At 43.2% G+C, this 12566-nt stretch overlaps 1 protein-coding gene across 1 annotated transcript in view; it reads left to right on the top strand.

Moving 5' to 3' along the window:
- Positions 1-12566, top strand: part of PPM1H (protein phosphatase, Mg2+/Mn2+ dependent 1H) — a 283507-nt gene that overhangs the window by 240701 nt on the left and 30240 nt on the right. Inside the window, exon 7 of the mRNA XM_073620253.1 lies at positions 9421-9484. Coding sequence (XP_073476354.1) covers positions 9421-9484 — 64 coding nt within the window. The remainder of the gene's footprint in view (positions 1-9420; positions 9485-12566) is intronic.

The following is a 12566-nucleotide window of genomic DNA, read 5'->3' as shown; positions in this document are numbered from 1 at the left end:
ATGGATGGTGCTAAATACAGGGATATTCTTGAGCAAAACCTGTGTGTGATTTGAGGCTAGAATGGAGGTTCACCTTCCAGCAGGACAATGACCCCAAACACACTGCTAAAGCAACACTTGAGTGGTTTAAGGGGAAACATGTAAATGTGTTGGAATGGCCTAGTCAAAGCCCAGACATCAATCCAATAGAAAATCTGTGGTCAGATTTAAAGATTGCTGTTCACAAGCACAAACCATCCAACTTGAAGAAGCTGGAGCAGTTTTGCAAGGAGGAATGGGCAAAAATCCCAGTGGTAAGATGTGGCAAGCTCATAGAGACTTATCCAAAGCGACTTGGAGCTGTGATAGCCGCAAAAGGTGGCTCTACAAAGTATTGACTTTAGGGGGGTGAATAGTTATGCACATTGACTTTTTTTGTTATTTTGTCCTATTTGTTGTTTGCTTCACAAAAAAAAAAAAAAAAAGAAAAGCATCTGCAACGTTATGGGCATGTTATGTAAATTAAATGATGCAAATCCTCCAACAATCCATGTTAATTCCAGGTTGTGAGGCAACAAATCACAAAAAATGCCGAGGGGGGTGAATACTTTTGCAAGGCACGGTATATTATGTTTACAGCTGATCTAATATCAGCAGTAAATATAATATATGCAAAAGCAGCAGTCCTTTATTATAATAACAAAAGCAGCAGTCTTGTAATATAATAATAATTATATACCGTATACTGAAGAGGGTGAGGTGCACTATAGTGAAAAGACAAGTACATAGAAATCAGGCCTTCCCACAGGCCATATATAAATAAAGAGAGGGATTGCTGCACAAGGAAAGTTTATATACACCCCTCACATTTTTGTAAATATTTTATTACATCTCTTCATGTGACAACACTGAAGAAATTACACTTTGCTACATGCTAATGTAAAGTAATGAGTGTACAGCTTGTATAGCAGTGTAAATTTGCTGTCCCTCCCATCAAAATAACTCAACACACAGCCGTTAATGTCTAAACTGCTGGCAACAAAAGTGAGTACACCCCTAAGTGAAAATGTCCAAATTGGGCCCAGTTGGCCATATTCCCTCCCCTGTGTCATGTGACTTGTTAGTGTTACAAGGTCTCAGGTGTGAATGGGGAGCAGGTGTGTTAAATTTGGTGTTATCGTTCTCACTCTCTCATATTGGTCACTGGAAGTTAAACATGGCACCTCATGGCACAGAACTCTCTGAGGATCTTAAAAAAAAGAATTGTTGCTCTACATAAAGATGGCTTAGGCTATAAGAAGATTGCCAAGACCCTGAAACTGAGCTGTAGCACGGTTGCCAAGACCATACAGTGATTTAACAGGTCAGGTTCCACTCAGAACAGGCCTCGCCGTGGTCGACCAAAGAAGTTGAGTGCACGTGCTCAGCGTCATATCCAGAAGTTGTCTTTGGGAAATAGATGTATGAGTGCTTCCAGCATTGCTGCAGAGGTTGAAGGGGTGGGGGGTCAGCCTGTCAGTGTTCAGACCATACTCCGCACGCTGCATCAAATTGGTCTGCATGGCTGTCGTCCCAGAAGGAAGCCTCTCCTAAAAATGATGCACAAGAAAGCCTGCGAACAGTTTGCTGAAGACAAGCAGATTAAGGACATGGATTACTGGAACCATGTCCTGTGGTCTGATGAGACAAAAATAAACTTATTTGGTTCAGATGATGTCAAGCATGTGTGGTGGCAACCAGGTGAGGAGTACAAAGACAAGTGTCAGATAGCAAGAGATATGACCTATTATCGCCACCGTGACAGGAGAGACAAGCAGTCTGGTATTCACTAGTCAGCTGGAATTTAGCCTGGTTCCCAAAGGGAGCAATGAAAGGGGCAATGTGTGTGTGTGTGTGTGTGTGTGTGTGTGTGTGTGTGTGTGTGTATATATATATATATATATATATACACGTGTGATATAGAGTGTCTCTCCTAAATCATGTCTTTCATTCCTGTTATAGGAAAGTGTTCAATAATTTTGACCGTATACGACTATATATTTTTTATATATATTTTTATTCCTTATACTGTACTCCTGATGAGTGGACGTGTTCCACGAAACACGTTGAGTTCCATTGCAATTTTTCAAGGATGCCAAGACAGTCTGGTTCTTGCAATTTATAAATATTTTTGGTTGTGTCAATATTGTGCATATATCATAATGCATCAATACAATATTTATTTATGTGTTCTAATATGTGCTTTTTATATTTCAATGTTTTTATTGAAACACATAACAAAGTACAAAATAGTCAGTCATATAAGCAGATTAATATCAAAATGTCAAAGCAATATTCTCCAATACAGCAGTATTTAAAGTAAATTCTCATCATCCATTCTCCACCCATTATGGTAACAAGACACAAAAAGTGTGACAAACATCAAAAATCGGTGGGATCCAATCCTAGCCCCTCAGTCATGAGCCAGGTAATCTTTATGTGAGGGAACGGTATAGACCCAGAGTCTTGGGAGGTCCCAGATAAAGTCCCTGGGACAGTCCCAAGTCTCACGGTCATAAGTGATCTCATCCGAGAGCAGCTGTATTGTGCTAAAGTTTCCAGAAATTAAAAAAAAGAACCAAACAAAAAAGAGAAGAGAGGAAAGTAAGAAATGAAAGAGAGTGAGCTGGAGAGGGAAGGAGAGGGTCGTCCTGGGATACGCTATGGAGTTGAGATATCAATCCATGGGTCCTATATCTTGTTAAATTTTTTGACTTTATTACAGAGAATGTGAGTGAGTTTATCATTGATCATAATCCAATTAAGTTTATTCTTAACCTGGTCAAGAGGGATTATTGATTGTTTCCAATGTCTTGCCATTGTAATTCTCGCCGCCAGTAATATATATTTGATTAATTTTACTGATTGTTTGGGGATTTCATTAGGTAATTTGTGAAAGAGGGCAGCTTCAGGAGATCTACGAATGTCACTGAATTGATTAAATTGAAAATTCGAATCCAAAATCTGATTATGAGGGGGTATTGCCACCAAATATGGTGCATAGTCCCCAACTGACTGCAACGTCGAAAACAGTTTGGAGAAGTAGAAGGATGCATCTTAGCTACTCTAGTGGGTACCAGGTACCAACATAGGAGCGTTTTGTAAATGGCCTTAATCAGAGTAGTATTAATGGAAATTTTGGATAACTGATAAGCAAGGTCTTGCCATTCTGTGAGGTCAAAAGTTATATTCAAATCTTTTTCCTATTGGACCATATAAGTCAATTTTGAATCTGGTTCAGTGAGGGAAGTATATATCTCAGAAATCCGACCCCTCTGAAAGCCCCTAGCCTGACAAGTTAATTCAAATGTTGTAAGCGTGAGGGGGCCCACTACTTGGTAAAGTTTAGATCTGGCAAACGATGCAATTGGATTATACCGAAATATTTCACTAGGGGGCATTTGAAACTCATCTTTGAAGTATTGTATCGTGTGCAATTGATTCCCATTCAGAAAGTCTCCAATTTGCAATAACCCTTTATTGAGCCACCACTGAAACACCTGCGGGGTCAACCCAGGTGGAAATTCCGGATTACAGAAGATGGGAGCAAGTGGTGTATGGGGGGAAGACAGGGGACTGCGGTTGCGTGACCTATCCCATATTGTTAGGGAATGTGATAAAGTGGGGCAAAGTATAGGTGGGCGTCGACGGTTGGGAAGCCACATTAGTGATCCTATGGCCAATGGATGACAGGCAAGTGCCTCTATATAAACCCAGAGAGGGACTGAACCTTTAACCGTGGTATAGGCTAATTGGGCTATTTGTGCCGACTGATAATATGCTTGTAAATTGGGGAGACCTAACCCCCCCCCCCCCCCCATAGGTTTCGGTGTATAAAGTGTTCGTTTTTGTATCCGAGATCTTTTATTACCCCGTATGAACCGCAAAATCTCAGCCTGTAGACGCTGTATGTCCCCCCTCGGGACTGCCACCGGTAAAGTTCTAAAGTAGTAAAGGAGTCTAGGTAGAAGTGTCATTTTTATTGAATTGACTCTGCCAAGCCATGAGAGAGAATAATCAGCCCAACAACGGAGATCTTCCTTGAGTCTTTTAAATAATGGGGGATAATTTGCCCTATAAATGGTGTCTATGGATGAAGTCAAGTGTATTCCTAGGTACGGAAGGGAACGAGGATTCCATTGAAAGCTAAATGTATTTTGAAGAGCCTGAACTTCAGCAGGGGGTAGTGATATATTAAATGCAACTGTTTTTTGGGAATCTAGACGTAGAAAGGATAGTTGTGAGAAATGATCTAGTAAGGATAGCAGATTGGGTATCGTTACTTGGGGATTAGTGACATACATGAGGACATCATCAGCAAACAGTGCACATTTGTGTTCTTGTTGGCCACAATTAATACCATGAATATCAGGGTGGGAACATATTGCTATAGCTAGGGGTTCTATTGCTAATGCAAATAGTAAGGGGAGAGTGGGCATCCCTGTCTCGTACCTCGCTGGACGGGGAATAGCGGTGATTTATGTCCTATAATAGAAACTTGGGCTATTGGGGAGCAATATAGCGTTTTTAGTAAAGAAATAAACGTTGAACCAAATCCTAAGGTCTCAAGGGTAAGAAAAAGGTAATCCCAATTCAGGCTATCAAAGGCCTTGTTAAGGTCTAATGAAAGGAGCATAAGTTTCCGGGTAAGTGAAGCATCCCAGTTAGACCTTACCGCTGAAATTAGAGTTATGGATCTACGAATTTGATCTAGGGTCTGACGGCCTGTTATAAATCCAGATTGGTCTTTATGAATATAGTGCTCTAAAAAAATGTTAAGGCGAGAGGCCAAGACTTTCGTAAGGATCTTTAAATCGCAATTTATTAATGAAATAGGACGATAGTTACGAACATCAGTAGAGTCTTTGTTAGGTTTAGGGATAACACTGATATACGCTTTATTTTCATCCAGTGGGACTGTACCTCCATCCCGTAAGGAATTAAAGTACAGTACCAGGTGTGGAACTAATTGTCCAGAAAAATTTTTATAGTATAGATTAGGTAGACCATCTGGACCAGGAGACTTGTGGAGTGACAGCGATTTAATCTCCTCGCCCATAAAGGGTTGTTCCATAAGGTCTTTATGATCATCTGTGATGGTTATGAGAGGGAGATTCCCCAAGAATTCCCTAATGGATGGAGGATCCGCGTCCCGGGGATTACTATATAGGTCAGCATAAAAATCATGGAATTCCCAAAGAATTTTTTGGGGGTCCTGAGAAAGATGACCTCCTGATAGTCTGATTTTGGGGAATGCCCGGTGAGAATGTCTAGGGGTAAGTTTATGTGCTAATAAAGAACCCGGTCGGTCCCTCCAGGTGAAAAATTTGTGATTCCTCCACCTTAATTGTTTCCCTGCCCTAGTAGTGAGACATAGATTAAGTTCTAAGTGAGATTGTTCCAGTTTAGTAAATAAGTCAGGAGAGTATTTGCGTTGTTTAGTTAAAGTTTCAAATTCCCTGGTCTTGGCAGAGATCAATTCAACGTGGGCTTTTTTGAGTCTGGAGAATAGCTGAATGAAGGCTCCCCGGATAGAGGCTTTGTGTGCAGCCCAATTAATAGCAGGAGATGTGTTTCCTGGGTTGTTAATATCAAAGTAAGTTTGTAAATGAGTAGAGATCTCGAGACAGTGTGATTCGTCACCAAGAAGAGATTCATTCAGCGTCCAATGAGGGCTTGTTGTCCTACTAGTGAGGTCTGAGATCTGAACCAAAATCGGATCATGATCCGACCAGGAGGTAGATAGAATCTTGGCAGAATTCAACTTAGGTAGCAGCCCCGAAAGGAAAAACACGTGGTCAATCCGGGAATAATGTCCATGTGCTCTCGAGTAATCTCTAGCGGTTGGATTGGCCTCTCTCCAAACATCTACTAAGTCATAATGATAAAGTAGTTGTGCAAATTTATGACTCTGCTTAGGAGGGGGACGAAGCCCCACAGTGTGCGATTTATCTTTAAGAAGGTCCAAGGCTATATTAGAGTCACCCGCTAGGATCACTGCGCCTTCAAACTCGGGAGCCATGGACCGTAGAAGGGAATAAAAAAATGCGGTTTGGTTGGTGTTAGGGGCGTAGTAAATTAGGAAGGTAATCAGTGATTCCCCTAAATGGCCTTTGACCAGAAGGTAACACCCATCTTTATCTCTAATAACTTTGGTTTCGATAAATGATACATGTCGAGAGAAACAGAGGGCCACTCCCCTCTTCTTTTCCGACGCATTGGCATAGTAACAAAGAGGGTAATCTTTATGGAGATATTTAGGGGTAAATAGAGAGGGAAAATGTGTCTCCTGGAGGGCAACAATGTCTGCTCCCAAGGAGTGGTAGTGTGTAAAGGCCTTAATCCGCTTGGCAGGGGACCCGAAACCCTGAACATTATGAGATAATAGGCGGATATTCTGGGAAGTAGTTGTTATATTAGACATAGGAAACAATCAAATGAGCATTGACAAACAGACTCACCCACCGATCTGCAGACCCATGGATCCAGAAGCACCAGACAAACCTCCAGGCGACCCTCAAGAAAGAATAGTATTAGAAGAGGTTAAGACAAGAATGGAGAAAAAGAAGAAGAGAGAAAACAAAAAAAATAAAAGTGTAGTCAGGCCAGGAAACTCCTGGCTCTGACCAATACAACATAGTTATGTAAAAAATCATGTAGAATAGTCAAAAAAACAATTCAAATACCTCGGAGCCGAAGCTCAGAGTGTGGAGTCTTCACCAAAAACAAGTAATGGGAAGAGTCCTTCAAACAGGGAGAGCGCATAGACACCTCCCAGCAGCAAAGGCACATTTAAATACTGTTTTGGCCCCACATCTCAACCTAGAGAACATAAGGCCACAAAATGGATTAATTGTGGTATCAAACCTAGTAAACTAAACAGTAAGAATAGAAGTCCAACCTGAAAAAGAAAATATGTGAACTATAGTTAACCAACCACGTCAGGGTCGATTAGAACCAGTAGACAACAGCCATATATTATCTTCAAAATTATCATAAACAAAAACGGTAGAAGAAAAAATAAAAATAGACAAAAGCAGCGGTTAATGTCCCGCAATGGGACTACTGAGAGACCACCGCATCAACCAAAACGTTCGTCCAGTAGAATGAGACAGGTTCTCAGGGCGCGTGAGAGGAGGAAGCTGATGTCTTCGTTGGTCTCCTCAACTTTGCTGAGCAAAGAGGGGAGAGTGGAGGAGGAGGGTCATCGGATCCACGTTGGTTCTGCGATGAGGGGCAGTGAGAGATGAAGCCCAATTTCAGTAGGATCGTTTCACCTTCCGCAAATGTAGAAAAAGAGTAGGACTTATTGTTGAAGGAAAATTGGAGTTTAAAGGGGTAGTTCCATCTATAGCGAATGTTTCGTTGGTTCAGTAGTGACAGTAAGGGTTTAAACGATCGTCATTTTTGAATAGTGGCCTGGGATATATTGGCAAATATTTGAAGCTTGAGACCATCTATCTCCAGATCCGGGTTTTCTCTAGCATGACGCATTACTGCTTCCTTGATCCGAAAAAAGTGTGGCTTAACAATAACATCCCTGGGGGGGCCATCTGGTTTTGGAGGTATTAGAGCCCTATGGATACGATCGATTCATGTGAATTTCATCAATATCAGGTACAGCCGCCTGCATCAGTGAGTAGGTAACGGAAGTGATATCTTTTACATTTTCTGGACTTCCCCGAATACGAAAATTATAGCGCCTGGCGCGGTTTTCGAGATCATCAATTTTTAAGTATGCTTCCTCAAGGCGATCTTGTAAATCGGTTATCATGTTTGAATTCTGGGACACTCTGTAGACCGTATCATCCACTTTCGATTCAATGCTTTCTAACCGATTCCCCAGTTCCTGGAAATTCTGTTTTATGTCCAAGGCTAGCTTGTCAGTAGCTTTAGCCAATTCCCTTTGCAGTAAATCAGCAAAGCGGGCCAAAAGTATTGGGTCCCCTGAATACTGTGGTTGAGCTGATGTAATAGCAGGCAAATCAGTAGCAGTGTCCTGATCTGGTTCCTGGCTGCTGGGCTGGCTGCAGAAGAAATCTGCCATCTCTCTATCCAGGACAGAGGATGTGTGAGAACCCTGGATGGGTGACATGGCTGCAGTCTGTGAAGGGGGGCTAGGGGGTGAGCATCGTGGGCTTATGTGCTCACCTGATATTGAGGGTGGTAATGGAGGACTGTTCAGGAGATTGCCCTGTCCAGGGGGCTTAGTGGTCTTCCTCTGTGAGGGCGGCCTCTTCTCCCTGTGTGCCGGCGTCCCTCGTGCTGTATAGCCAGTCGCCATCTTGGATCCCCTGCTTGTAGCCTGGGAAGGATAGCGAGGGCCGCTCTGGGGCTTAGTCCATGGCTGGTGTGGCAACCATTTTGCTCCTGATCCTCACCCCAGTAGGTTCGGGCAGGTAGGAGCAGTGTGTGAGGTGTGGGACAGCTGATTAAAGCAGTGTCTGCGGAGGGGTGTGCGGAGCAGCTCAGAGGGACATCTTCTCCGGCCGGCCGCGCATGCGCTCTCTAATATGTGGTTTTTATATGTCATCTGTTTTTTATTACTTTTTTGTGATTCATTACCATGTACTGTGTTTTTCTGCGATTTATGTAGATTTTTTTCTTGGATTGTAATAAATTTTCTTTACCATTTACTTCATGTTATCTTGACTCTGAGTAATGACATGCCTCATTTAAAGTCCCGTGACCACTGTTTCCTTTTTTCATACAATGACAAGTGTGTCTTGCCTACAGTCAAACATGGTGGTGGGAGTGTCATGGTCTGGGGCTGGCTGGATGAGTGCTGCTGGCACTGGGGAGCTACAGTTCATTGAGGGAACCATGAATGCCAACATGTACTGTGACATACTGAAGCAGAGCATGATCCCCTCTCTTCAGAGACTGGGCCGCAGGGCAGTATTCCAACATAACGACCCCAAACACACCTCCAAGACGACCACTGCCTTAATAAAGAACCTGAGTTTTTGCAGGTTGGGATGTCTGGATTATATCCCAACTGCCATCTGTTTGGAAAGGTAAAAGTAGAAATCTAACCGTATTTTTATTGTAAGGCTAGTCCTCTTCTGTGATTACTGCTTTTATCTCATCTCAAACACATCATTGATGTCTACCATGACTACAGCTGTCAACAACGGTGTGGTGTTTTCTGAACATACCTTAGGTGCTGCATTCATTACATTGGGTGCTGAGCAAACAGTTGACATCAGCGATGTCTGTCACTCATAAGCAGGGTACTGTCAAGGTGTCATGTTTGCCTCACAGTTGAAGTGAAGAATTTTAACACTAAATAATTTAGCTTTTTTTTTTTTTTTACTAAAAAAAGGTCATGTGTATTTTGTATGTTTTTGTTTCATATAAGAATATTGGTGACTCTAATTTTCAACCATTTCTAACACGCAGGGCATACAAGACAATTGAAGATGATGATTTAAAATTCCCCCTAATATATGGAGAAGGAAAAAAGGTAAGGTTCTCTTACCATTTGAACATAACCTATTATAAAGAATAATGCAACTGCAAGTTTTAGATTTACAATGAAAATATTCCTTCACATATTTGTATACTATCTGTTTTGTCTTGTATACATCTTTGTTTTTCTCTGATTCATTTTGCATTTATATGATGCAATGTGTGATGTGATATTCACTCACTGGCCACTTTATTAGATACACCTGTTCAATTGCTTGGTAACACAAATTGCTAATCAGCCCATCACATGGTTGCAACTCAATGCATTTATGCATCTAGACGTCGTGAAGATGACTTGCTGAACTTCAAATGAAGCTTCAGAATGGGGAAGAAAGGGGAATTAAGTGACTTTGAATGTGGTTTGGTTGTTGGTGCCAAACAGGCTGGTCTGAGTAATTCAAAAACTGCTGATCTACTGGGATTTTCACGCACAACCATCTCTATGGTTTACAGAGAATGGTCTGAAAAAGAGAAAATATCCAGTGAGCAACGGTTGTGTGGAGGAAAATGCCTTGTGAATGTCAGAGGTCAGAGGAGAATAGGCAGGTTTGAGATGATAGAAAGGGAACGGTAACTCAAATAACCACTCGTTACAACCAAGGTATGCAGAATACCATCTATTTATGTACAAGTGCCTCTTACCTGCATAGGCAGTTTTTTGTTAAAAGTGGGATAACCCTTTAAGCTTTGTTGTGCTTTTGATGAAGGATTTATTGTATATAGAGCTAGTTAGTACTACTGTGATGAACTAGGAGTGCAGAAAGAACACACAAAGGCGAATCACAGGGACCCTGACGCACACCTGCGCAGGTGTTTACTCTTGTATTTTGGCACATAGTAGCAGTACAGGATAGCAATATAGTCCTAACAAAGAGACAACAGCAGCATAATCACAGGGCAGCACAGAGCACAGCATGGGCTTAGTCCAGAATCCCAGTACAGCAATCTAGGCACGGCAAGAAAAATCAGCAGGGCCACAGAGTGAGTATGTCACATGAAAAGGATTGGTCAGAGTTCCAGGGGGAAGTAATCTGGGGCACAGCAATGGGCAGGGGACAATATGATATAGCAAAGTTTAAGTCCAGGGTCCCAGGGGTGATAAGGGCACAACAAATGAAAAGCAGCAAAGACACAGGGCTGCAATCCAGGGAACAGCTAAAGAGGGAGGTCCACCTAAAAAAAAATATTAAAAGCCAGCAGCTACAAAAACTGTAGCTGCTGACTTTTAATAAATGGACACTTACCTGTCCCAGGGTCCAGCGATGTCGGCAGCCAAAGCCAATCATTTGCTCGGTTCTCGGCAGCTGCCACTGCCATCTTCGGTGAGGGAATCAGGAAGTGAAGCGTTGTGGCTTCACTTCCCGGTTCCCTACTGCGCATGCGCGAGTTGCGCTGCGCATCCTAACTGGTCCCCACTATCTCCTGGGACCTGGGTGTTTTCCAGGAGACAGCGGGGGGGGGACAGGAAGGAGCGTGACTCCCACAGGAGTCTATTCCCGGAAGTGGGTGCAAATACCTGTATTACACAGGTATCTGCACCCCCTCCCCCCTGAAAGGTGCCAAATGTGACACCGGAAGGGGGGAGGGTTCCGAAAAGCGGAGGTTCCATTTTTGTGTGGAACTCCGCTTAAGGTCACCAAAAAAAAAAACACAGTGTGGCCAGATAGAATATCATAATGGGCAAGTACAGAATCACAGGGTTCAATCCAGAGCATGGCAGAGGTCTGACAGCAAGAGCAAAGGGCAGTAGTTAGAGTAAGCAGTTCATGGGGCATCAAAGTGAACTACTCACACTTGTGCCTTTTTATGGCCATGGAGGATCCAGTAGCAGGTTGAGGTTTAGAGTAGGCGCAGGAGACTGTTGTATCTAGGAAGGTCAGATGGGTAGGTCCTGTGCACCCAGCCACAGCTGAGGGTTCATGCAGGCAGCAGGGTAGCATAAGGGCTCAAAGGACAAACGTTCCTTTTTTCTGGCCCCAACTCAGATATTTAACTCCTTCCCGCCGACCGTACGCAGATGTGCATACTCTGCTTTCTGGGGTTATACCGGGATGATGCCTGCAGCTGCAGGCATCATCCCGGTACCGTTGTTTAGAGCCAGCGATCGGCTATCCGAGTATAACAACCGATGCGGCTAAAAGCCGCTCGGCTGTTATACCGGAGGAGCGGGAGGGGATATCCCCCCTCCCACCGCTCTTACCGGGCCTCCCATGCGATCGGGAGGCCCGGTGTCCAATCGGCTGCCTTCGGGGCTGGGGGCGGGCTGGAACGAAGCTGTGGGCGGCTTCGTTCCAGCCTTCTCAATGCAAACGCGGAAGCGACGTCATGATGTCACTTCCCGTTTATTCGGCTGCCAATGGCGCCGGTTTTAAAAAACTATACAGTGTTCAGAATCGACGTTTTCGGCGATCTGAATACTTTACATAGTTACATAGTAGGTGAGGGTGAAAAAAGACACAAGTCCATCAACTCCAACCTATGTGTGTGATTATGTGTCAGTATTACATTACATATCCCTGTATGTTGCGGTCATTCAGGTGATTATCTAATAGTTTCTTGAAGCTATCAATGCTCCCCGCTGAGACCACCGCCTGTGGAAGGGAATTCCACATCCTTGCCGCTCTTACAGTAAAGAACCCTCTACGTAGTTTAAGGTTAAACCTCTTTTCTTCTAATTGTAATGAGTGGCCACGAGTCTTATTAAACTCTCTTCTGCGAAAAAGTTTTATTCCTATTGTGGGGTCACCAGTACAGTATTTGTAAACTGAAATCATATCCCCTCTCAAGCGTCTCTTGTCCAGAGAGAATAAGTTCAGTGCTCGCAACCTTTCCTCATAACTAAGATCCTCCAGACCCTTTATTAGCTTTGTTGCCCTTCTTTGTACTCGCTCCATTTCCAGTACATCCCTCCTGAGGACTGGTGCCCAGAACTGGACAGCATACTCCAGGTGCGGCCGGACCAGAGTCTTGTAGAGTGGGAGAATTATCGTTTTATTTATGGAATTAATCCCCTTTTTAATGCATGCCAATATTCTGTTTGCTTTATTAGCAGCAGCTTGGCATTGCATGCCATTGCT

The sequence above is a fragment of the Aquarana catesbeiana genome, linkage group LG03, assembly GCF_042186555.1.
Source record: "Aquarana catesbeiana isolate 2022-GZ linkage group LG03, ASM4218655v1, whole genome shotgun sequence".
In the NCBI taxonomy this organism is placed as follows: Eukaryota; Metazoa; Chordata; class Amphibia; order Anura; family Ranidae; genus Aquarana; species Aquarana catesbeiana.
This window is presented reverse-complemented; position numbering and strand designations above follow the sequence as displayed.